General features: G+C 39.4%; 1 protein-coding gene across 5 annotated transcripts; it reads left to right on the forward strand.

Moving 5' to 3' along the window:
* Positions 1-4630: 4630 nt before the first annotated feature.
* On the forward strand, positions 4631-21245 carry st3gal4 (ST3 beta-galactoside alpha-2,3-sialyltransferase 4). Of its 5 annotated transcripts, XM_085916602.1 has the most exons (11): positions 4631-4791; positions 7336-7406; positions 10936-11020; positions 11377-11466; positions 13263-13360; positions 13782-13845; positions 13940-14035; positions 15584-15773; positions 16091-16228; positions 20636-20788; positions 20858-21245. In XM_085916602.1, exons 2-11 carry the CDS (start codon positions 7391-7393, stop codon positions 20945-20947), a joined length of 1020 nt encoding a protein of 339 aa, XP_085772728.1. In that variant the 5' UTR covers positions 4631-4791; positions 7336-7390; the 3' UTR covers positions 20948-21245. The 5 variants fall into 5 exon arrangements, with proteins under 5 accessions (XP_085772728.1, XP_085772729.1, XP_085772730.1 ...); XM_085916603.1 differs by lacking the exon at positions 4631-4791 and having other exon boundaries at positions 7331-7406; positions 20639-20788; XM_085916604.1 differs by lacking the exons at positions 4631-4791; positions 7336-7406 and adding an exon at positions 8640-8712.
* The last annotated feature ends 4702 nt before the right edge of the window (positions 21246-25947 follow it).

Consider the following 25947-nt stretch of genomic DNA (forward strand, 5'->3'; position numbering starts at 1 on the left):
TTGCGGTGTCTTGCGCATGCGCACGATTGAACTATATATATGACGCGCTTACGTTTAATGAATACGTTGCTTGACGATGTTAAGTAATAACATTGGATTGGATGAATGGATGGATGGATGGATGGATGGATGGATGGATGGATGGATGGATGGATGGATGGATGGATGGATGGATGGATGGATGGATGGATGGATGGATGGATGGATGGATGGATGGATGGATGGATGGATGGATGGATGGATGGACAATTGTAAATTTGCAGTTGTTTCCCTTACTGTTTACACTGTAAACTTTACAGAGAGGGTTGGGAAGTGCGTGGCTTGAATTACAGCTGGTGTACTTTATTTTTTTAGAAGTGCCTTTTTTCCTAGCTCGGCATGCCATTTATTTACCTTCATGTGATGTGTTGCAATTACCCAAAGCGGCCAAAAGAGGACGGTGTTGCTTACCACTCCTCGGATGACTCATTGTAAGGAGTACCGTATATTGATTTAAGTACAGTATACAGTACAAATTCTTCAGGAGCTCCATGAATGAATCATCTATTTTTTGCACCACAACTAAAAATGTCATAAGTCATCATAACGTTATTATATATACATTATATAATTTATATTACATTCACATTATATATTATTATTCCTATCTTAATTCTAAAATCTCGTCTGTGAGTTTACTAAGAAAACCTAACCTAGTTTTATCCTTTATTTTTCAATTAATTTTTTATTTTTAAATCATGATAGCTACTGAATGAAACTTACTTCTAACTAACTGATACTACTACAGTAAAACTTGAAATCGTTAAGGGCTCGCATTGCCTACAGAGCAAACGTGCAAACATGGCATCTGTAAAGTTGTGCTGCTCTATGCAGCCTGGAGCAAAGTCTATCAATAATGACTCTAAATATATATAAGATGGTCTTTTTTGCATTGAAATAAGACTGAAAAAGTGGGGGTCGTCTTACATTCGGGGTCTAGACATTATACCATTCACAACGCTAGATGGCACCAGATATCTTTAAAGCGAATGCTGATATTAACTCCCCAGGTCAAAGTGAACCCCTGTCAAAAAGAAGACGAATAAAAATAGCTGTTAGGAAGATTCAAGAATTTTTATTCGCCATGTTTGAGCGTGCCAAAAAAGGAATTTGGCTTCGGTACATCACCGCCTGTTCAACATTTAGGTGACTAACAACACTCAGGACGTGTGAAAAATGACAAACGTTCTCAAACATCCCCTGATCTTAAACTCCCAGGAGGGCAAGGAAAAAACTCAAAACTCCAACTAGGGGAAATGAGAAACCTTGAGAAGAGACCACAGATGGGAGGATCCCTCTTCCAGGATGACCAGGCTGCAGAAAGGACACATAGTACAAATGTAGACAATTCAAAAAAGGTGTGGAGAGCAGGATGTTATTAAAGGTCTTATTAAGGTTCCTATGTTGATATGTTGGAAAGTTACGTCACCGCGCCTTAAGTCTCGCGTGAGTTACCTGAGCTTTTCGCAATTATTGGAGCTTGTGCGCTAGTGATGTAAATTCCAGTTCTTTTAGGTGAATTGAATCTTTAGAATCAGTTCACTCAAAAGATTCATTCAAACGAATTGTTCAACGAATCCCCCCACCCACACACACACACACATCCTAATTCACATTAAGTGCTTGATTCAATAAACAGCCCCCGCCACTGTATGAAAAAATACATTTCTCTTGGCAGAAAATTGTTGGCTCAATCAAACATTGGCAGTCTCAAGCATTTCAAATTTCAGCCACACAATTTAGCAAAATGTGTATTCTTTAGTGCAACTGGAGCATAACATTGGTGTTCATACAGTTGTTTTAGTGTTTGTTTTTATAGGAGATGCCATCCGTCAGCAGAACTGGTCAGTTGTGTTATACTCATATTGCATCAATCTCTCATTTCCCCTGTTCCCTATGAATGACACATTGAGGACACAAAACACAATTCATCGTCACTTTTTGTGCCAGGGTATATATCTAGGCCAACCACAAGCCACGGTTAATGTCAGTATATTTTATATCACGAACAATCCAAATGGATGGAAATGAATATGCATGATAATGACCTTCATTAAGATGAGAAAGACTGACAAGGATTCTGCCAGGCTTATGACTTACGATTGAATCTGAAGACAGCCATCAAATGCAATACTATGTGGTTATCATTCCAGTGTGCTTTGAAAAAGAAGAGAATGAGTCTGTGTATAGGCTTGACAATCTGCTGTGTTCCACACAACACTATACTTTCAGACCACCAACAGTCAGATAAAAAGCTCTCAGCTGTTCGTAACTACGGTGGTCTTGCCTGTGTGAGGCCAGACTGACCAGAACATTTGCGTTTGCCGTGAACGAATACATTCAGTTTGCCATGCAACTGCAAGGCATCAGTTGTGCTAATTAAAGGAGAACAAGGAGATCCAAACATCTTGTCAAGGTTTTGATCATAAATCACAGATATAGCCCAAACAGTGCATTAAGAAGTCTGCAATTAAAATTAAGCAGAGAAAGGTCAAATGGGTTGTTTGTTATACATCAGTTATTTCCTGTTGCAGCAGCACTATTTGATACCAAGATGTTTCTACCATCTACTCATCATCTCTACTGCTTATACTCACTCGGGTCATGGGTGTGCTGAAACCTATCCCAGCTGGCTTTGGTTGAGAGCACCGTAGGGTAATTTAGACAAATAACCATTCACAGTCACATTCACAACGAAGGATGATTGAGTCTTCAACAAACCTAACATGCATATTTTAAAAGTACGAGGAAACCCAATAAAACCCTTGCAAACATAGGTAGAACATGCAAACCCCACAAATGAAGGTCAGAGCCTGCAGACAAAGCCTCAGCCTCAGAACCACCATATAACATGCCACCATATAACATGTAATATTGACATTGAACAAAAGAGCTCAGGCCAATATACACTACATTTGCTATCCATAAAAAATATTATTTTTTCAGTCTGATTAAGACTCCATCATCCATTTCCTTACCACCAGTACATGGTCAATAATGTCCATTGCAGTGCCAGCGGTGTAGTGGCAATTGGTAAACGGCCAATATATTCCAGGCCAATAAGGCCCAACGACTTATCATTTTTTTAAGTAGGCCCACTCTCCTATGTAATTTCCAACAAAAACAGCTTTTTTTAAATCAAAACAATTACAGACTACTCTTCAACAAATACAGGATGACTTAAAGGGTAGCTTGCATGCACAAGCAAAAGGGCTGCAGCGTACACAGCTGGCAAAAAAGTCAGTTAGCAGGCTGCACCATGTGTTTATGCTTCATTGGACTGTTACTTGCTGTTGTGCAATAACCAGAACAGCATAGTGAAACCTTGTGCGTGTTTTGATGAGATCTGATTGGCACTTTGCTGAGATCTTTCTAGTGGGGGTGGGAGTTCTCAGATGCTGCTGAGGCAGCAACCAACAGCATGACATTTCAGCATTGTGGTAAAATGGCAAAATATTAGCTCCACCAGGCCGTGTAGCAAATCACGATGAAAGACATTATTTAGAAATTGAGAACAGCGGTGACCGTTTTCAGCAGTGTTGAGCCTACAGAAATGACCCCAAAAGCATTGCAATGACTCATTCAGGAAGTTACAATTGAATCCAAGACAACGTCTAAACAACCGCTGACGACCCTCGCCTCATTTAAGGGCAGTGTTTGTGACTCAACAACTGAGGAAAACACTGGGCCACAATGAATAAATTTATCACTGTATTTTACTCGGAAAAGAATGTCAAGTAACAGTCAAACATGGTAGTAGTATTGTGATGGTCTGAGATTGGTTTGCTGCATCAGGAACTGGATGACCATGAATTTTGTTCTTTACCAGAAAATCCTGAGGAAGAATGTTTGCCCATCAGTTTGTAACCTAAAGCTGCAGAGCATTTGTGTTCTTCATCGCGACAACATCCCAAAATACATCAGCAACTCAACTTCTGAATGCCATTAAAAAACAAACTGAAGGTTTTTGAGTAGTCAATTCAAAGTCAAGGCTTGAATATGATTGCAATGCTTTAACATTCATCTTCTTTTTTTTTGTTGGGTGGAGAGCTGCATGGTCCTTCTTGCCTGGGGCCCCCACAGAGTTATAAACACCCTGCTCAAGAGTGCTGCGAGGAAATCCCTCACAGCAGTGCTTCTGTATGGAAATAATGTACAGACATTGTAACATTCCTATTTGCAAACAACAACAACGACAACAACACCTAATGTGGACTTTTGGGCAGAATTTGGGAGCCTCAAACTCTTAGATGTGGAAATGACTACCACGATAGTGTGCTTAATTCAGGCACTCAAAAATAAAAGTAACAATAATAACCATAGGCCGGGAATTCCAAAGTCAAGTGCTGTGGCACTCATGACCAGATTTGGATTTGTGCATGAAGAAAACGATAAGACATCAATGCAGCGAAAAATCGGTGTGCGCCATTGGGCTGTCAATGAGCGTGTCCTTTTGCGCATGCGCGGTGGCGATGTTGGGAAGGTGCTTCTGGAGGAGTGGAAGGAAAGGGGATGCGCTTGGAGCGCGAGCCGCTACGTGCCTGCGGCGGACTGCGCACCAATCTGGCCAGCTGTTATTTCCCCGGTGGTCCGCTTGTCGGCTCGTCTTTTACGCGTCGCAACGTGATGCTTGCGGAGCCGCGTCTTTCCCACGGTGGGAATAATGTCGCCCACAGCGGCGGCGTGAATCTGAAAACTGGTTTCAGCTTCTTCTCTTCGGATTAAATCTGCATATTGGTGTCGGTCACATTGGTGAGTAAAGCTGTTTAAGAAAAAAAAAATCACTGGAGAAGTATTCGGCAATCTGACCTGTCGCCTTGCGTGTTTTGATTTAAAGAGTCAAATATTTTATTTGACAGCTATTGCAGACGCTGTTATCACGTTAATCACAAATTCACTAATCACTGGCATTGATTTGCATTGGCTCTGATAGTCAAAGATGAACTCTGTGCATGGATAATGTTTGAATCACTCACTACATGCAAACAAATCGCATCTCTTGTTGCACGTGAGCTGCACACATTATAGATTTGGATTTTGCTGGGTGCAGACAACTGACTTCAATGTAGCTGTTGTGTCCTGTTAAATTGAACACGTTATTGAATATCTCCTCTTGAGGGAATTGTGTAACGTATAAGTTTAGATAACGTATTTAGTTTATTTCCATTCAGGGTGGTGCGCTAATGCAGTATCCCAGAAAGTTAGAAAAGTGCACTTGTCTTTAAAATTATATCATTTGTTCAGTCATACCACACAAAATATATATATTTTTTTTAAACAAAAATATTGTATCAAAAAGTAAAGGCATGAAGTGTCTTATGACAAAGCGTCTTTTTTAAAACAAAAATATTGTATCAAAATGAAAAGGCATGATCTTTGAAAAGCGCTATACAAATGTAATGAATTATTATTATTATTATTATGAAATTGAATGCGAATTTCATTAGGGAGCACAAATACTGTAGTGCATTTTTATCTCAACAAGAAAAAGTAAAAAAGACACCAGAAATAAAATGTTGACGATCGATTATGAATCGATAAAATGTTTCATCTGAGACAGACAATTTATGCTTGTCGTCTATTGAATAAATAATGTGTGAACCAATTTGTAGTGTTGTAAGTAAGATTATCTTTATGACGCATTCACGTGACCCGGACTCTGAACAGATGGTCATTTTATCTACGTTTTATCTTATATTTTATATTCTATATAGTCTGGGTGGAGAACAACAGGAAAGTTGCAAAATCTATCCCAAATGAAGAAATTCTTATGTAACTGACCGCGCTGTATTAGATTAAATATAGTAGCTCCATTCCCTCCATTTTGGGCACTGTAACACACAATGAAGAAAAGAGGGATGTTTGTTCCAAAAGGGCCTGCAGAGACTCACTTCGTTCACATGGTTACAACTCGCATGAGAAAATGCATTTAGGAAGCAAAAGGATTTGATTAAAGGCTTTTTTGAGACTGTGTCCTCACACTAAGTGTAGTTAAACTGCTACATCCCGATTTAGCTCGTCTGACTGGATTAAAAAAAAGGATTATGTGTTTGTGTTCAAGGTCATTCTTTATTGTGATTTTTTTTTTATTTTTTTGCCCCAAGCAATGTCTGAAATGGGTTTGTCATTTGTACGTCATCCATGGCTCACAGAGCTTAAGTATGCAAAGGTATTCGTGTCCTTCACATATGGGTTTTTGTTCGTTTGAAATCTTTAATGTCAAATACGAGTCATTCTGATTCATGGAATTAATCAGTTGTGCATTCAAGCAGTGTTTCGTAATGCTTCAATATTGTGAAAAAATCAAGCCGTTGTCTCTGCTCTCAAATGCTGTGGGCATGTCCACAAACGTGTTGAAACCACGCTCAAACAAAGGAAATAGAGCTGCTGCGTGTCTTGTAGAGGTTTCCTCTGGCCACTTAAGGACACTGGACTATTGTTTACCAAAGTCTGCTTTATTGTCTATTATGTTTATTGACATCTTGTTGTGTCACCCTTTTCAGTATTTTTGTTCTGGGTCATGTCGGAGCTTTACGTGCACCTTGCATTGCCAACTTTACCCCTTTAATAAGTGGTCCCATTTTATTTATTATTAGTTGTGTGTTGCTAGTGTTCCCTGCACATTAAGTTTATTATGGTCGTAGCTGAGACTTTGTATGTTTGCAGAGCTCTTTAATCTCTGTCAATGAACTTCATTCTCCAAGCTGTCCAGAAATTACAGTAATTCTCAAGTCTTTTCAAGTTTGCAGCAGTCACCTTCAAACTTGTATCATCTGAGTATCAGAATCTATAGGTACAAAGTAAATGCAAAAATGCAACGTGCAGTCACTGCACTCACAAAATACGATAAAGCCAAGGTGCAACGTGCACATGTTTGAAGTACCGTTGTCTGAGTGATGCTGCAGTTTTCTCAGAATACCATCTTAACAGGGAATCAGCTTGGAAGGAAGTTTACCCACCCTTTCAAAGATAAACAAGGCTAAAACTTTTTTTTTTCCCATGAAATCCTTAAGGCAGAGTCACTTGGTGGGAAGTTCCTGAATCCTTAATCATTCCAGTGTGTGACTATCATCATTGAAGGGGAAGTGCTTAAATGGGAATGGTAGATCTGATGCCACTGGGTCCCACTAGCCTCACATCATGCTCAGTAATGTTGAAGTCCTTCGAAAACTGATCCATGTAGCTGCTTAACTCTTTGAATGCCAATTGCCACTCCCTACATGTATACCCCAACCTCTAAGATCTACTTTACTGCAGTGCTTCACGACTAACTGTTCTTTGTTATTGCTGTACTAGAGCAAGAGCACGAGAAGCCGATCAGTTGTTTACCCAGAGTGGACCGTCACTGGAAATGACCGAGAGAAAAGGTAAACTAATTGCTGGTCAGTTAATGGCGTCACCGCTGAGCAAATTTTGCTCCATTAGTATAAATAATATTGATTAGAATAAGAAGGTATTTTCACTCTTTTGAAAGACTTTCCACACTCTTTTGCACTAAAGATGATAATATTTACAATTGAGCCAAGGATGCATTTGTTTGAAAGATTTTATCATCACAACATTATTATATTTTTTTTAATTATTATATATTTTTGAGTTCAGACAATACTGGACCTGAGAGACAGCCTGTTCTTTTTTTCTTTACCTCTCTATATTAATCTGTCCTAAAAGTTCAAATTCTTTGAGTCCAATCTCATCCAAGCGTCTTTTCTACAGATGTAGCACTGTAAAAAAAACTTCCTACCTCAAACTGGTCCCATTTTGTTGCATAGTTGATCTTCAGGAAGGGCTTACAATAGGTGTTTAATGTGATTGTCTTTCATGTCAGTTGAACCTGAAGTCAATTTTGGTGTGATAACACAAGTCCTTTCGCTCTCTAAGACAGTCTTCAGAAAGAGACGCACACATGTGGCTGAACAGTAAGATAACACCTGCTGCTGCACATTTAGGGAACTACTATATGCTGACATGTCAGGTGTCAAAGGGAAGTTCATATAGTTTGCATTAAATTTGCAGTTTCTGGTGATGTAAAATGTGCATGTTCTTCTTTCCTATCCTTAGTTCCCCTCCAACTTTGGCTCTCCTTGATTTACGAGCAGTGTTATGTTGCTGCAATGTTGTTGTAATAACTATTCAGCTGTGCACTCTGTCAGTCGGCCGTCGTATATTTATAAGTGACGATTAGCTGTGCAGGACACATTGGAAGCTTTCTGAGTGGTTTGTTGTATTAACATTATTCTGTCGTATAGGCCTGATGTTTTACAGTACATAAACTCGGGTTACTCTGTGACAAGTTGTCAGGGCGTCAAGTTGTCTTTCGGGTAGAATGTCTAGTTTCTTTCTGCATCCAGGCCTGCTTTCAGTTTATAATTGCTAAAGTCTTCTAGTACCTTTTAACTATCATGTCATGTTTACTTCCGGGTCCATTTTCTGCTCCATACGTGACTCGTTACTTGTTTTAGATTAGGAAGATATATTTTCATATTTGAAGACGTTTGCTTTGGAATTTCTGTTATGTCGGTTTCTGGGTTGAAAAGCTGCTCCTCGCGTGACAGTACTGCAAAGGGAGGTGCTGACGTAGAAATGTTTCTTGGCGTACTCAACCACATCGTGCAATGAGCAGATATGACAGGGCAAAGGGGAAAGTGAAGATGTTCCTGAAGGTAGTAACAAGTAAGCTCTTTTCCTCGATGTGTGTGTCTGTGGCTTGACCTTGATCTTGATGTAATATTGTGTGATGTAACATGAAATCGTAGATTTTGACTTTTCATTACTTTATCGAACAATGCGCAGATAATGGAAGGTCCTTTTTTATTCCAGTGCAGAAATTGAGGTTTATAGTGTCACGGCTGGAGGAGTTCAATGTGGAAGAACTTGTCTTACAAAGCCCATCAAACAACTTTGGGATGAATCAGAAAAGGTTCCAAATTCTTTGACTTCTGGAGGAATGGACAGAATATCCCATTGAACCCACTTGGTATGACTGCAAAAGGGCTGAACATGAGGTGTCAGAAAAGTGCCAGGACACACAAGTATATATTTCAAACAAGTATTCCCCTTATCCTTGTTTTGGGTGAATTAAAATAAAACCATTGCTTATAAATAAAACGATGGTCAAGATTTTTGCCATTTTTCACAGACTAAACCAATAGCTGAATCTTGATTATTTTTGTTAGCGATGGACCGATTAATTGATTATTGAAATAAGTGTTAGTGTGGCGCTAGAAATATACACCAGTATTGGAATTTCTCTGACACTTTGTATTTTCCTGTGGGTGTATTGGCTAGTTGTCCCAATATTTTGCCCACACTGTACTCAAAGTAAGGTGACCCCCCGATAATAACGATCGTTTGAAGAGAAAATGTTTTGCAGTGGTGGGGTAATGTTTGCACGCAGTGCTTCATCTTAACTGATCTTCTCGCGTGTCACTTCAGTTTGGCTGTCAGCCATGTGGTGGCAAGGCAGGATGTTTGGCAGCGTTGGCGCCTAACACATCACTTCCTGAAACTCTAACGTTCATGCCTCTGTAGTTTTTGCCACAAGGGTGAAAGGTAAAGCACATATCACATAGATGTCTTGGGCTGGGATGAAAGATGCTGCACTAACAATATTAATGCAATAAAATTTATGATTGAGATTCACTATACAATATTTACAAATATCCACTGCTAACTGTATAACATATCACATTTAAGACACAGAGTGTTTGGCTAAAGAATAAAGTATGTAGTCTTCAACCACATCTCCCGCACCACCAGACTCAGGGACAGCTTCGTGCTCCAAGCTGTCCGGATCCTGAATTCCCTCCCCCCTCCACCCTCTGCTACATGACGTCCTGTTCTTTTGCGCTATGATCTGGCTGTCTGCTATTAGCGCGCTTGCTCCATTTTGCTGCTCTTATTTGTCTATTTATTTATTTATTGTTTATTATTTGGGTTATTTGCTTCTTACTTATTTGTTGCTCTTGTCTGTTTGTTTTTACTCTTTGTGCTGTTTGAGTGTGTGTACTGTCTAGTCACCGTGGGACGGTGGGAAACGTTAATTTCAATCTCTTTGTGTGCCTTGAAGAAATTGACAATACTTTGACTTTGAAATACATGATTGTGATTGCTTGAGCTTTTTTTTTGACCGCCCTGCTTGCCTTGTTAGCTGAGTGCAAAAGAGACTGCCCTGCTGGCTCAAGATAACAATTATCACATGCAACTCCTGTGGTCTGCAGCATCTTTTTGGCAGTGATGAAAATGAGAATTGCAGTACAGTCCAACCACCAAAGTCAAGCTCAGTCCATTCGGCGCTTTGATGCTGGTGGTTCCAAAATTAACTTCTATTATCCCTTGATTCAAAGTGAATATCTTTATGTTTCAAGCTTGCAGTATTACCACCGTAAAACTGTATAGGCAGTTTTTATATTTTCGCTCCTCCCTACTGTCATGCAAGTTACAAGTTGCTCAAGTAAGTAAAGAAAAATAAAACCACTCACCTTTTGAAGCTGTGGGGAGAATTAATAAATGTTGTCTTGTGTATAATAACGGCATTTCTATTCGGATACACTTGTTAAAATTCACGTCATTAATTGTATTGCTCATACTAAAGAGCTTGATATCATTAGTTTTTATATAACTTCCATTATACTTTTTATATTCATATCTATTCATCCATTTTCTGCGATGCTCGTCCTCATTAGGGTCGCACGTAAGCTTCAGTCTGAAACAAACTTAAATATATTCATTGTATTCCAAAAAAAAATGGAAGTATTACAAAAAACTGGGTTAACTTTATTTAATGTTTCAATTTGATCGAATAACTTGATGTTTTGCTGTGTGTGCAATTGTGCTTTATAATATATAGTATATCAAATATTAATATTGTTATTCTTTTTTTCTTCTTGACTCCAGCATGGTGCCTTAGGCTTCTACCAGTTCTCCTCTTCTTCATGTCCTTTCTCACATACTACTACTGTTCCTATGCCACACTTCAGAGGTAAAGACACATACACACATGAGCACATGCGCGCACACACAAACACACACACACACACACACACAAAAACACCATTTCGTTTGCCATTGCTCTGGTATTGAGGTCACATACCTCCAAAAATGCCAACTCTGCTTTAAAACTTAAAAGTAAGGATTGCAAAGTGCTGAGTCCCCAAGAGTAAAGTCGTCCAAGCCATGCACTAATCCTAGCTGCTGGTCAATCAGACCCTCATACAAACTTTTTTGAGGCCGTTTTTGTCTGGAGCTAAAGTTTTTTTTCCCTTTTTTTTGTATTCAGCAGCAGTTTTCCGTTTCATGCCAGTGGTGGTGATTGTCTGTGCGTCTGTCTTTTCACAGCTTTACCGGCACCATCAAGTCTGTCAACATTAGCAAGTCTCTGTGTGGTGGCTGGCTGATGCAGAAAAAGTGGCAGAGCCTCAACTTTAAGTGCGTCATGGCATGTCTGCTTTGTGTGTCTATAACTTATTATCAGAGTGGTTCCTAGGCTGTGTTGTATAAAGATGTTTCATCCATCATATTGTTCTTATCATATTGTTCTTAAACTTGATAAGAAGGTTATTAGGATATTTTACCTTTGACTTACTTGACAAATGCCATATCTCAACTTTATAGTATGAGTAAGCTGGGATCAGTTCAGCTCAGTTAACAAAGAGCAGCAGTTTGGAAAATAGTGAAGATTTCATCAACGAAGAGGTTTCAAGCTGTTTAATGACACTCCCAGTTGAAGTTTACTGTCAAACTATGAAAACTCACTCATTGTTTTTAAAACAGCCAAATTACATTGCCTTAGGAACACTAACATCCATCATATAATGGAAAATACCATTGACATACTAACTGCATTGACGGTTGCTTTATGCAACGGATATTTAAACGGCAAAGTAGACAGACAATTATTTTATATTGCATTACATATTACATTATTTTATGATCATTATTCAAAAACATATATTCTTTATCCTCTACAAGAATGAATCATTTTATAGAAACTTTGTGCGTATTAGTCAAAGAAATCTATTCTTTAGGAGTGTGTTATGCAGTTCTGCCCGCTAGTGGCCAATGTGGGCACACCAGGAGGAGCAGCACACTGAATAAGATTGCAGCATTAAATCATAATGCACAGGTATCCGTTTAAGGCTTTTAATTCCAAATTAATTATACTATTATACTACGTTTATAATAGTACAATATTATAGAGTGCAGTGCCCTCTTATCAAACTTTCCATACAAAATACATTTTAACGGGGTGGGCTGGAACAGAGGTATTTCCATCTATTTTAAGGGGGAAAGATTTGAAATAGGAGTGTTTTGAGTTATGAGTGTGGTCACGGAATGACTTAAACTTGTATCTCAAAGCACCACTAGGCATGAATTCTTTGTGATACTTCTCTTTTGTTGGATGTCATTATACTGAACAGATGTAGCTCCTGAAGTGAAGTGTCTGCAGAGTGTTTATTACTGATCCCTTTCCCAATATTGTTATAGTTTCCATCTGTGGTCGATCACAAAACTTATCAGGACCAGTTTATTTACTTCCCCTCAGCTCTTAATTCTCCACTTCTACATGTTGACCTTTTAAAACCCTAATCTGTATGAGGAAAAACAATGAGTGCACAAAGTTTACTTGTTCAGCCATTCCAGTCCCTGAGTGGTCTTCCAGGTAATTCCAGTGATCTTTTGTATAATTAAACCCTAACGTATATCTCCATGTCCTATGGTGAGCTAGCTGACATATGATGCGAGTAAATGTATGTCAAGATACATTTATAAACAGTTTGAGTCCAAAGCGGACGAACACATAAAAATGTTTGATGCAAAATACAATCTGCTGCATTTGTCTTGCCTCAGAAGCTCTGTGAACGTTGTTTTCGCTTTCCCTTTGCTCTGCCAAAGCGTGCCAACAGAGTATTTTAATGAGGGTCATAACAATTCAAATTGTCCGTCTGCTCTGCTGATAATGAGTGTGTTTCACCTTTTTAATAGATACCAGAAGCACATTGGCAAGTTAATGAATTCCCTAAGCCAAGCACAAGGAGTTCTCCACATCACTTGGATGTGTTTACTGGCTGTATAGTTTACATTGTCTATTGTGTGCTTTTTCATCACTGAACAGCCACAAAAATGACTTTGCTGCCACATTCATAGCCTTCTTTTTTTTTTTTTAATCTGTAATTAGATTCATGTGGTGGACTGTTGTGTAATAATTGATGTTTCTCCAACAGCATTAGCAGGCAGACACAGCTCTTTCTAAAACTGGGAGATTTCTTCTGGCGAGAACGTCTGTCAACGTTGGCGCTACCTTATGGCATCAAGGGCAGTGGTATGTGCAGTATAAGTAGATAATATTGCTTGCTGTTTTTTTCCTTTTTGTTTTTGTAAATGTAACTTTTTTTTTTTTTTTACACTGAATCACTTTATTTTTGTGTCTTATATGATTGAAACTGAGAAAGAACATTTGTCCTTTTAGGGGCCACTTCAGTTGTTATAAATTCCAGGGGCCATACAAATGAAAAAATATGATGCAACAGCAGACATTTTTTTTTCATCAAACACTCCATTTTGATTTGTTTTTAGAATTACATACCACAATGGATTAAACGCTCCCGCTGGACCGTACATGGCCCACGTGCCGTAGTTTCTCAACCCTTCCTTTAATCCTCTTGATGCAGCTTGCTTCTTGATTTACTGGTTTTCTTACAATCTTATGTTTTAAACTGCTCCCTTTTGCCTTTTCCTCCCAGAACTGCAGCTCCTGAAAATTCTTGCAGCAATAGCAAATGATCAGATGCCGGCCAATATAGACAAGTAAATGTGACACGGCTAAGTGCCTTGGTTTTAGTTTTGTATTAGATTTCATCCAGAAATCTGAACATTGTCTCTTGCCTTTCCTTTCTTCCAGCCTTGAATGCAGAACCTGTGTTGTCATAGGCAACGGTTTTGCCATTAAAAACACATCCCTCGGAGGCATCATTAACAAATATGATGTGGTCATCCGGTAAGAATAAATGAATTGTATTTATTGTGGTAATATGCTTTACTTTGGAAAGCTACGCACGTTAAAGATACATATGTAGGGGGTGCTCAGGCCGTGTGAGGCGCCCTATTCAAGACCCAAAGTTGGGATGTTTAAAAAGAGAAAAACTACTAAATAAAATCCAGAAATAACAAATGGATAATTGTATAAAAAAAAATTCTGTAATGTTCAGCATTAAGACTTCAGTTTTATGCTTTTATTTAATCTCTACTATCAGAAAACCTTGGGAAAACTTAGAGTGAGAAAAGATAACGTTTTGTCATGCCAGGCACGAAAGCACAAATCTGACTTTACAGCTTGGAGCAGACACATGCATGCACACACTGAGTTGCTCTAAGCCTCTTTCAAACAGCCAAGCTGTTGGCCTGGTTACAATGCATTTTTCTCCCCAACATCAACGTGTCCCGGCTCTCCTCCCTAACCTCTCCCTCTGAAGCTAATCAGTCCTGGGACATGTAGGTTATTGATGCTCTGAATTCAATGCATGCCTGGGAGCAAACGTCATTGGACTTGTGTCATTGAAACACAACTTGAACTTTTATGAAGCCTACTTGTGTGCAACCAAAAATAGTCAAGGGGTTTCATAATACTATTGGGATTTTTAACTTACTATTGTAAATTTTACACTTACTAAAGTGAATACTTATCTATCGATGGTCAGCCTGATACTATTAGTAGGACTGGTAGGGGTTTTTGAGTTTTTCCTTGCCCTTTTGGGAGGCTAAGATCAGGGGATGCTTTGAGAATTATTGTCAATTGATTGTCTATGTGAAGCCCTTTGAGACTGCTTGTGATTTAGGGCTATACAAATAAACTTGACTTGACTTGACTTATTAGTAGGACACAGAAAGAAGCAGGATTGGGCAGTTTGGAATTCGAGAATCTTCTATCTGAAGGCGCCAAATATAATTTCACTCTTTGCGTCAATTTTTCTGGGTTGTCTATTAGAGAGGAGGTTCTAATAGTAGCAACCTGAGAAGAGTTCCCAAAAATGAGTTTGTCATAATGTTACCTTTTGTTAGAGTGGCCACCTTATCATCATCAATTTTCCACATTTCTACTAATATGTTTTTAGATGAAAATAACTAGTGTGGAGAAACGTACATATACAGCATTTAATAATCCAACTACTGAAACATGACTGTAGTTTAAATTCACAGCCATTATTTTCCAATGTATTTAATTGTGTTCCTTGAATGTATCCACATTAGAAGGTGAAAACTGATCAAGCAAAGCATGACTTTGGATTTTTCCTTTTCAATGCACATGACAGAAAGAAATATTGGAATTTTGTCACTCAAACCTTATCGAGTAAATTCCACGGCTGTCCGCTATTTGAGTAAATATCGTACATATGAAAGAAATTGGAGGAATGTCCTGCTGACAGTACAAATAACGTTGACCACAGAACCTTTCTCGGTGAGGGTAAGTATGGGCGGGAAATCAGCATGAAAATTTATGGGATTATAAAAAGGAGAATTTATTATATGTCCAAATCTTCTCTTACAGATTGAACGACTCTCCGGTGAAGGGCTACGAGGACGACGTCGGTAACAAGACCACCATGAGGTTCTTCTACCCTGAGTCTGCCTCCTATAATCCGGGCTTGAACAACGAGCCTGGCACATTAATGGTCTTGGTGCCATTTAAACAACAAGATCTACGGTGGCTCAAAGAAATACTCTACAACGAAAAGAGGGTACGATGTGTGAAAAAGCTCGAGCTCTCTCACGCTTATGCAATTGCATGCACACACGCAGGCACACACACACTGCTTTCCCCAACCCTTGCCAGCCAACCATGTCAGGAACAAGTACCGATACGCTATTGACAAAGTGCTTTTTCCGTCACGGGCCTCTCATTGTAGTTGCAGCCTGCTTGCCCTGGGCCATTAGCTGCTAATTATGCACATGGCCATGCCTCAAGTCATGAGGGAGTTAGTGGATGCCTTGTATCTCTTGTTTTATACTGGAAATGACTTATCTTTTGACTTATTTATGTCTGCATTCACTCCAGGTCAGGAAAGGCTTTTGGAAACCCCCTCCCCAAATCTGGTTGGGTGATGTCGGTCAAATCCGAGTGCTGGACCCGCACTTTTTGCACCAGACAGCAGAGAAGTTGTTACAAATCCCCCTGAACCCCAAGAGTAAACAGGTGAGGCTCGACTTTTCAGTTTTGAAAATCATCAATCTGTAAGGCAGCTTGGCAAAGCGAAACGATGGTAGCAATTAACTGTGACCAGTCGGCAGTCTTAGCCGCAAGTTCTCCTGCTGGGAATCATTGGTGTTGTTTGTTCCCACTTACGTCTCCCACTCGAATGTTAACAAGGCTGGCTTGAGCATCCGCTGAGCGGTCAAGGGTACTTGGGTGATAAACCGTCCTCTGAGTTCAAGTGTTCCTCGGTCAGTAGTCATTTGTGGGGGGGGATCCAATTACAACAAATTATGAGAAAGATCTTCACATTACGATGAAAGATAAACCTTCCCATTATCAAGATTACAGCAATGAATGGCTGAGAAGTAATTTGCTTGTCATAGAAATCCAAAATACGGTTTGCATTTCAACCAAAAGGGACAACCTACAACACTCCCAAAAGCTGGTTGTTGTTGCGCAGTAATTTGACAATCCAAGAAATAAAAAAATAAAAAAGCACATAGGAAACTTTGAAGCAGTATTCATGGTGACAACAAGAAAACATGACGCAGTTTTTGTTTTTTTGCAGTGAGTCATTGATCTGTTTTCACTTGAAAACTTGGAACCTCTGCTCTATTTGGCTTATGAGGCTGGACTTTGAAGCACTTTCCCCCCAAATGACCTCCTCAATCTCTTGAGCGGTTTTTTGTATGGTGAAGCCCAAGTTTTTTTTGCTTCAAAGAATGTAACCTGGTTATCCTTTAGGATTTTTTTTTTAATATATATTCAGTATGTGTTTTTAAAAGTAATCGTCCGATGAATCAATAATCTTTTCTTTTCTTTGAAATATCAACATTGGCCTAAAAAAAAAAGTCATGTCGGTCAGGCGCTAGTCTGGATAGTGTATATGAGCCACAAGCACTAGGAAGGCAGTAATCATCAGACTTGGCCCACAGGAGATCTGCACCATCTGCACAAATTTTATAGAGCATTCCAGAAGGGGAAAATGGTGTTAAGGGGGACCAGCACCAATCCGGAGGGATGCAAATTAAGACACAACTTGCGCCTGTAAGCGGTTAACCTTGGGGTGTTGACTCTTTTCAGCCTTCAAGGATTACACAAAATGTAACTCAACAAATTAGCGCAAAACTTTGTGGAGTCGTGCGGGGTGTGGGCCAAGGAAGGAAGGAAGGAAAGACATTAGGGGCAGATCAGAAGAAGTGGGTGTTTATGAAGCTGTACTGTTTTGCTGCAGATTCAGATTAGTCTTGTTTGAATTGTTTGAAACGGGCCCTGTCCTCTTCTGGCAGCATTGGTAAAAGAAAAAAAAAAAGTTAAGTCTTAATAATTGGAACCTATTTCGATTGCCTTGCATTGCATTGAATTGCGGCGAGCTTGCTTACAATATGGCCCCCAGTCTATGTTCAGTCTTTGTTTTCTACAACATTGGTTTTAACTAGTTTGTAGTGTAAATTACGATATAAGGTACAACATCTTTAAGCACACCTTCTTTGCTCAATGGCATTTCCTCCTTACCCATCAAGGACATTTACCAGTAGTCAAATACCCATCCTTTAGCACCACCTGACCAAACAAGCTTGCACCACAAGGGAAACCACAGAGTTGAATAAGAACAGACTCACTGGTGCTCGTATGAAATGATTTATTCCTTCCACATTTCCAGCCTTAAGGTATTGAACTGCATCCATCAGTTTTAACCGCCATCCTTCCCTGCCAAATAAATGACCACTTTAGCGAAAATCCACATTCGTGTGTACCGTCCACCGCCGCTCCCTCTTCATCATCTGCATTGCCAGCCCTTGTACAAAGCCACATGATCCTCACAGTGTGTGTTCACACCCCTCTCCCAAAACACAGGCATGTGCAGTGACAGTGTGCAGCCCACTCACCAAGGTTCCTCAGGCCTGTGTCCAAACTACACAAATCTCTGGCAACGGCCCTATGAGACTTATACACACAGAATGTCAGCTATGTCATAATAATCTGAATGAACACAAAAAAAAAACATTACTGCTTATTGATACAGTATATTATAGCATGTTAGTCCATGACATGAGTATAAGAGGATTATCCTTTTAGTTATCTTTAAAAACGGTCACTTCGTCACCTATTCAAATCCAACCGGTTTGCTAAAACTGCTGTCCAGATGAATTTCTTGGCTCAGCTTTTTCTTCCACAGTCTGTGTGGTTGTCTTCATACACATGTTGCAAATGTTACAAGCTAAAATGCACATTCCCCTCCTAGCTGGGCTTCCATGATAATCTACTTGCTTGGCAAGGACAACAACAAAACAAAAAAAGAAGATAAGTTCATGACTGCATGGCCAACTTTTTGGTCTGATTACCTTGTTCTGATTAAGCAAACATGATATGGCTTTAGACTTATTGGATTCAATTCATTAGAGAGAGGCTAATACATTCATACATTCACAATATACTCCACATGTCTGTAGACATTAAAAACCTGTAGGTTTGGTTTGAGTTAATGTCAAGTCAAAGCTGGAGGATGTCTGAAGTGGGTCATCGTGGGCTCGGATATGCATATTAGATTTGCACAGTCCAAATGGCAAACCAGATATGATCGAAAAAGAAAAGAGAGGATTTTGCTCTCCAGCCAGCCCATGTGGAAGTAATTCTCATTTGTGAGCACAGATAATCATTAAGATGCTGTCCTTTGGGGATGCTCATAAAAGACTACACAACAAACATGTCTGAACCCATTACTCTTGGGTTAGTTTTATCCCATAGTACCATGAAAGTCCACAACTAGTATTTGTAACATGAGGTTCTTTGCTTCGGTGGCCTTTTAAAATTCAACGAGAGATCAATTACAACTTTTATCAGCTTGTTGTTCATTTGTAATCAGTATGGCTTCATACAAAGGACCTTCACCACCACTTTGTTTTCCATTATAAATACAGCATTTAAAAGGATTAACAAACTAAAGGATTCCAAACATTAGAAAAGCAAAGTAAAGAAATCAAAAGTAGATGATTAAAGTTAATAAAAGAATGTGCAACAATCCTTTAGTAAATGTGTTTTTCTACATATATAACCAATAAATGAACATAACTGAAACCTTGCTGCAGACATTTTTAGACCATTTTATTAAGCTTGAAAAAAAATAAAATTGTGCCTTCTATTATAGAAGAAGTTAATAAAATTGAATAAATGCATTTCAAATGGAAATGATCCATTTCAGGGTGAAACTGTTGCAATCATAAAATATTTAATATCTGTTCTTACTGGCATCACTGATACCCTTCATCAAAACTTCGTAGCATTTTTTTAAAGACATTCGTAATGAAACTGTTGCTAAGGCATCCTTACACCGGTATCTTTCTAGGCCCGGCTGTTGTTTACATTGGACTTTGAGATTAGATTGCATGTTTGCTCTCCTGACATTTATTGTGAATTCATCTTGGGTGATAAGTTGCACTGTTATATTCTTGACATTTCAGCCAAGCTAAAAAATATCACGTTTCTGATAAACTGTGGACAAAGTGCACTCACTCACTCACTCACTCACTCACTCACTCACTCACTCACTCACTCACTCACTCACTCACTCACTCACTCACTCACTCACTCACTCACTCACTCACTCACTCACTCACTCACTCACTCACTCACTCACTCACTGTACAAATAGGTTTTTGTGACTGATAGTACAATTAATGTCAAGTGAAATTGGCAAAATTAAAAAAATACATCCATCTATCCATTTTCTGTACCGCTTTGTCCCCACGGAGGTCGCGGGCGTGCTGGAGCCTAACCCAGCCATCATCGGGCAGTAGGCGGGGGACAACACCCTGAACAGGTTGCCAGCCAATCGCAGGGCACACAGAGACGAACAACCATCCGCACTCACGCCTAAGGCGAATTTGGAGTGCTCAATCGGCCTACCAAGCATGTTTTTGGGATGTGGGAGGAAACCGGAGTGCCCGGAGCAAACCCCCGCAGACACGGGGAGAACATGCAAACTCCACACAGGGAGGGCCAGAGCTGGAATCGAACCCGCACCCTCCTAACTGTGAGGCGGACGTGCTAAACGTTACCGATTTTTATGGGAAAATGTGGAGAAACTGAAGAATTACCCAAAATCATGGTGTCTGCCCATGATATAAACATCAAGTTTTCCTATTCAGACTTCAGCTTTTATAGAAAACGTTTCCAAATGTGGAGGTATCTGCACCACCTCACTTCTGTTGACTTATATTGCCATCTAGTGGCTCAGCGAGTAGTACATAAACAGCAAACTGAATGGGATGAGAGATGATTTTGCATATTCCTGCACAGTACATACATTTCTATTCCATGCACCAAGAAATTCATCTGGACAGCAGTTTTTCCATGGATTGATTTCCATTTGAGTTTCAAACAAAACAATGTACATTTCTCCCCCAGAAGCCAGTTCATCCCACGACGGGAATCCTTGCTGTCTTTGTTGCTCTCAACTACTGTGATGTGGTCCACCTAGCTGGTTTTGGGTATCCAAACTCAAGGAACACCAAGCACCCAGTTCATTACTATGGCTATGATACTATGAAACTAATGAAGGTAGGTGCTGCTGGACCGTAAAGTGATACACATAGCACCAGTTTAATCCTATTTCTGTCTCTTTTGTAGAACTCTTACCATGACCTCGGTCTTGAAGCTGAAGCCTTAAAAAGACTGGAGGACTCAGGTGCCATCCTTTATCTGCACCCACATTTATGATACTGTATGATAGGTTGCAAAATCAATCCATGCATTAGGTCATCTGATCTCAGTTGAAATTTCATAGTGATTTTCCAGATGAGGATTATCATTATTGTATGTTATTATTGTTCAATAACATCACAAATACACAATCACAAATAATTCACACAGCACTTGGTCTCTTCTCAGATTGGAAATATGAAAGGTATTAAAGTTGTTTTCTTTTATTTATTAGAATTTTTCTTCAAAAGCAATGCGACTGATACTGGTACCACTGGATACTTTGATTGTACATAATGAAATAAATGTTTAAATAAAAAAGAACCTTTTTTTAGTGGAGTTTGTGTTCAATCAGGGCGGCTCGGTGGCGCACTGGGTAGCACGTCCGTCTCACAGATAGGAGGGTGCAGGTTCTATTCCACCTCCGGCCCTCCCTGTGTGGAGTTTGCATGTTCTCCCCGTGTCCTTGTGGGTTTTCTCCGGGCACTCCGGTTTCCTCCCACATCCCAAAAACATGCAACTGGTTCAGGGTGTCCCCCTACTGCCCGATGACGGCTGGGATAGGCTCCAGCACGCCTGCGACCCCCGTGGGGACAAAGTGCTTCGGAAAATGGATGGATGGATGTATTCAATCAAGATTACTGTTGGCCACTAGATGGCAGTCAGCCTCCTTCGGGTGCATCCACATCAAAACCTCGGTATGCATAAAAGTTGACGAACAATAAATAAAATATCCTGCTAAGAGTTAAAAACATAATTATATTTTAATTAATTGTTTTATCCAATTATTGTATTGAGATTCATTGGACTCTAGTGTACCTGATGTAAAAACTTTTTTTATTAAATTACAGTACTAAATTTATTAGCTCACATGTACAACATGGACATCTGGATGAGCAGAATGACATTACGCTATCAGGGCCTTGAGCAAATCCTACTCATATGGCAAGTCATTAGTGTTGCCATGATTTACCCCTTGGCATTTAAAAACTAGTTTAGCTTATGGTGCATGATAGTTAACTTTGAATGAATGCTAACAGGAGGCAAATGTAAAAGTGGCACCACAAATTTTATTTCTGTTTGGCCGTCATTTCTGACATTCTCGAGCTTCCTTGATTTACCAACCATTTCAAACTATTACTTCATAAGATTCACAAAATTCAAATCATGTTGGGAATAGAGTTCACATTCCGTCATTTCACTCACATAAAAATTGTTTTTAACTTAACGAGACGTTGGCCAAGTTCACACATTCAGAAAATACTGGGAACTATTCCAATACTCCCACGGTTTTACAATTTTCCCGCAATTAGAATCCCCCTCCCAAACCAAGTCCCCAAAATGTTTTACATTTTCTTTCCAAATTTAGAGGAAGCAGCAGACTTTCACCATAAAATTCCCAAGAGATAATTAACACACATTGTTTGTTATGTTTCCCCCTTGCACATATTGTGAATAATTCAAACCATTTTAACATTCTACATGTAATAAATTCAATGAATTCCACAGCATTTACGCTCTTTAAAATCCACGTTAATACTTTCTGAAATTATATTTTGTCATCTCATCAGACTGTGCAGACACGGTAACCTTCTGTAATGTGTTTTATGATCAGATGTTGACTACCATGACTACACATCTTGGCCAGCTAGGGTATATGCAACACTACAATTAAACATCTCACTTCTAATTCGTTGCCCTGCGTCACTAAACAAATCCCATTTAAAGCTCGTCATGTCACACGAGAGCCTTTCATTACAAGTGGACGGGCTATTGTCTCGCAGTGACAACAGTTTTTTTTCCCCTAATTGCCCACCCCACCTCCTCAATGAACAAATACACACCTGCTTAAGGTGTTCTATGTCACGCTTGAAGGCCAACCTTCACTTGCTGACACAACAGGGAAATTACATAACGGTGCCAATGTGCCCACGGCTTCAATGACCTGTCAAAAGCAGGTCAGATGCAGAGGAATTTGTTTGAAGTGCAAACACAGTGCTCTGACTGCATACATGCGACACGTGATGATGGTGCTTTGGTGCTTTACTTTAAACATCCGCTACAGTCAGTGCGTGCATATATTTAGCATGGCTAGGACACGTGGACCTGCAGTGCAAGTCTCTTGTTTCCCGTTTTTTGGGCTGACTGGCATGAGACAATTTTTAGGTTTTGAAGTCTTTTATGACATGTATGACAATTATAATTACTTTTGAATCAATGAAATAAATATAACATGGCACAGTATAAATAAGTACTTTAACTTCAATAAAATTTGATCAATACAAGAAGACGGATTTAAAAGGCAAATATGCATATACATTCAATCGATCGATCAATCAGTCAATCAATCAATTAACGCATCTGTAAATATGGATACAGTTCTTGTATTGAATTTGAATTTTGTGGCTATGTGTACAGTACTAATATTGTGTCTGGTGAGTGTAACAGACTAAGAATCAAACTGATCTTGTCATCTGCACATGACGGGTGTGTGTTTGTCTCGTGTGTGCGTGCGTGTCAAGAGTGGATATTAAGTGTGGGAGAATACACAAGTGGAACAGGATGCAGCCAGGCTACCCGGCGAGAAGGCATCTGGCTTGGCCCAAGGGCCAGGAGAGTTGCCATGAGTCAGATGCCCTGTGATCCAGCCTTCACCAATGGCTTCTATATGATAGCTGAGAAAAAAAAAAAAACAAGAATCCACTTTCCACTGTATTAGGCTTTGTTTTCATTACCTAACTCCCTTTTCGTCACTCTCATGGTACTCAAAATGATCTTAATCACCTCGCTTCATTTCTTGTCACTCACTCAATGTAAATGGTGTTTGTGTTCATGATTTAGTGAGTATGTGTGTGAGCATCACAAAACATGGTTATGCCATATCAGTTTATTTAAAGACTGACGCGCCATTGTTGTTGACTGTTTATTTTTGCTCCATTGTAAACAGTAAATAAATAAAGTCCAGAAATGATCAAAATTCACAGTTACAAAGTAGAAATCAAAATAAGACTTTGGGCCCTATTTTCGAGACCAGCGCATGTCAACCGCAAGGCGTGACCTCACTGTGCACATGTTTGGAGTTTTCTTTCTTTTTCCTTTTTGTAGATGTGTGCAGTTACAAATGGATGGTTGCGTCATTGAACAGCAGAGTGAACACAGCCTTGAGTGAACTTGCTTGCCAGTCTATGAAATTTTGCAAATTTCAAAAAGGTCGCATACAAATTCTGTTTCTTAATCAACATTCAAATTTATCAAGATAATGTGTATAAGTGGGATATAATCCTCAAAATTAGAATGTGTAAAAGAATGAAATATTTCACTTTGTGTTTGTGGTGAGTCGATATCATGCATATGTATGGGATTCTCTACGTTTTCGCTTGAACTTGAACCAGAGTGATTCAGGCCTTAGTAAGAAAGTAAAACCGTGGCGACAAGTGAAAAAAAACAGCTAATTCCACAAATATGCATGAGTATTTCTTGGCGGCTGAATGTCAGACACAGACATATTCTCAATGTTAGTCATAGAACTGTTTGAGATGATGCAGCAGCATGTTGTCAGGAATAATAAACAGAGCTGTGGCTGCCATGTGCACACGCTATGGAACCAATGCTGACTGCGGGCATCAGTCCATCTGCTTGTGCCCACATCCAGCACACGTGTGTACTGTACTGTTCCTTAAACAACACAAGCAACCACTACTTGATATACTTTTGTACCCTCTGACACGGCAAAGCAGCTCACGTGTGTGCACGAACAAAAGGCAGAGTGTTAGTGCACCGGCTCGGACACTGAATTTTGCTCCACTGCTGAAATGTGCCAAAACCTCAGAATCTAAAAAAGATACTGGTATAAAAATGGAACATGTTACTCAGCACCAGAAAATAGAAGCCATCCAACTTACTCAGGGTTGTTTAACTGCAACACTTAACAACACCCACGCTGAATATGAACAAATATTCAGGCCTCAATGTTATTTGATTTGATTTAATCCTTAAAGGATCATGAAAAATAAGTGTTTATCTTATTTTTGGAGCATTTATTGGTTGCAAATTTTGAGGCTTTTTATACATTTCTGCAATTTTGTTTGTTTTTAGAATTGCATGGCCTTCCCCTATCGAAAAGAATAACTTCACAAATTGCATTGGCTCAGCCGAAACCACAAAGGAGTCACAGTGGTTTCAAAGGTGAAAAGTATGATGATCACTTTCGAACTTGGTATGGAACATATTGTGACACTGGGAAGACTCTGTGAATAAATACAATTCAATGGCACAATGCTTTCCAGCAATTCAATAGTGTATTTTATAAACTAAGGGAAATTATGACTATGCAAATACCTTTTGCTTCCCTTTCTCATGTATCTTCAAGAGGTGAGTTATTTTACTTTTAAGTTTTATTTTGCTTTTAGTTCCACATTTTATGTTGGTGACGTTAGTAGAATTCTTGAGATATTTGACGTTATTTAGCTGCGTGAAAGGGTCAAGGTCTGTGAGACATTATGATGCAACAGTGCAGTTGGACAACGACAAAAATGTGGCACCGTTTAGCGACAGTGAAGTGTGCTAGTTGCATTTTTGTCACTAGATGTCAGTACACCCTATGAACCAAAACTAAATTCTGTTTGGCGGTTGTTCATTCTGTCTGTTGTTAATTGTGACATTAAATACTCTCAACCTTCTATCATGCAGCAGAGACAGTCCAAATACCACCCGTTGAAACATCCCATTCTTGATAATCATCAGTTATGAACTTCCATCCATCCATTTTCTCGTGGACTTATATCTGACGTTTGGGGGCGAGAGGTGAGCTATGCCTTAGACTGATTGCAAGCCAAAGTCGGTACACCCATTTAAGACCATCATGCTACATACATTCTAACATTTGTTCTATTAAATAGTTTGTTTATTCTTAACAGAAATGTATTTTCATTTTGTAGGGATTCGCTTAGTTGCACTGCTTACAGTAAATGTGCAGAAAGGGGAAGTTTCTTCATCCAATCAGATTTCAACGATACGCT

Source organism: Syngnathus leptorhynchus, chromosome 7, assembly GCF_054491065.1.
Source record: "Syngnathus leptorhynchus isolate UIUO chromosome 7, UIUO_Slep, whole genome shotgun sequence".
Classification (NCBI taxonomy): Eukaryota; Metazoa; Chordata; class Actinopteri; order Syngnathiformes; family Syngnathidae; genus Syngnathus; species Syngnathus leptorhynchus.

What these genes read in the sequence shown, in the direction of transcription:
- st3gal4 (XM_085916604.1), top strand. Translation starts at nt 8,655, where the DNA reads ATGAGCAGATATGACAGGGCAAAGGGGAAAGTGAAGATGTTCCTGAAG. An exon ending in TCCTATGCCACACTTCAGAG is followed by an intron (nt 11,021 to 11,376) that starts GTAAAGACACAT and finishes GTCTTTTCACAG; the next exon opens with CTTTACCGGCACCATCAAGT. An exon ending in TGAACCCCAAGAGTAAACAG is followed by an intron (nt 16,229 to 20,635) that starts GTGAGGCTCGAC and finishes TTTCTCCCCCAG; the next exon opens with AAGCCAGTTCATCCCACGAC.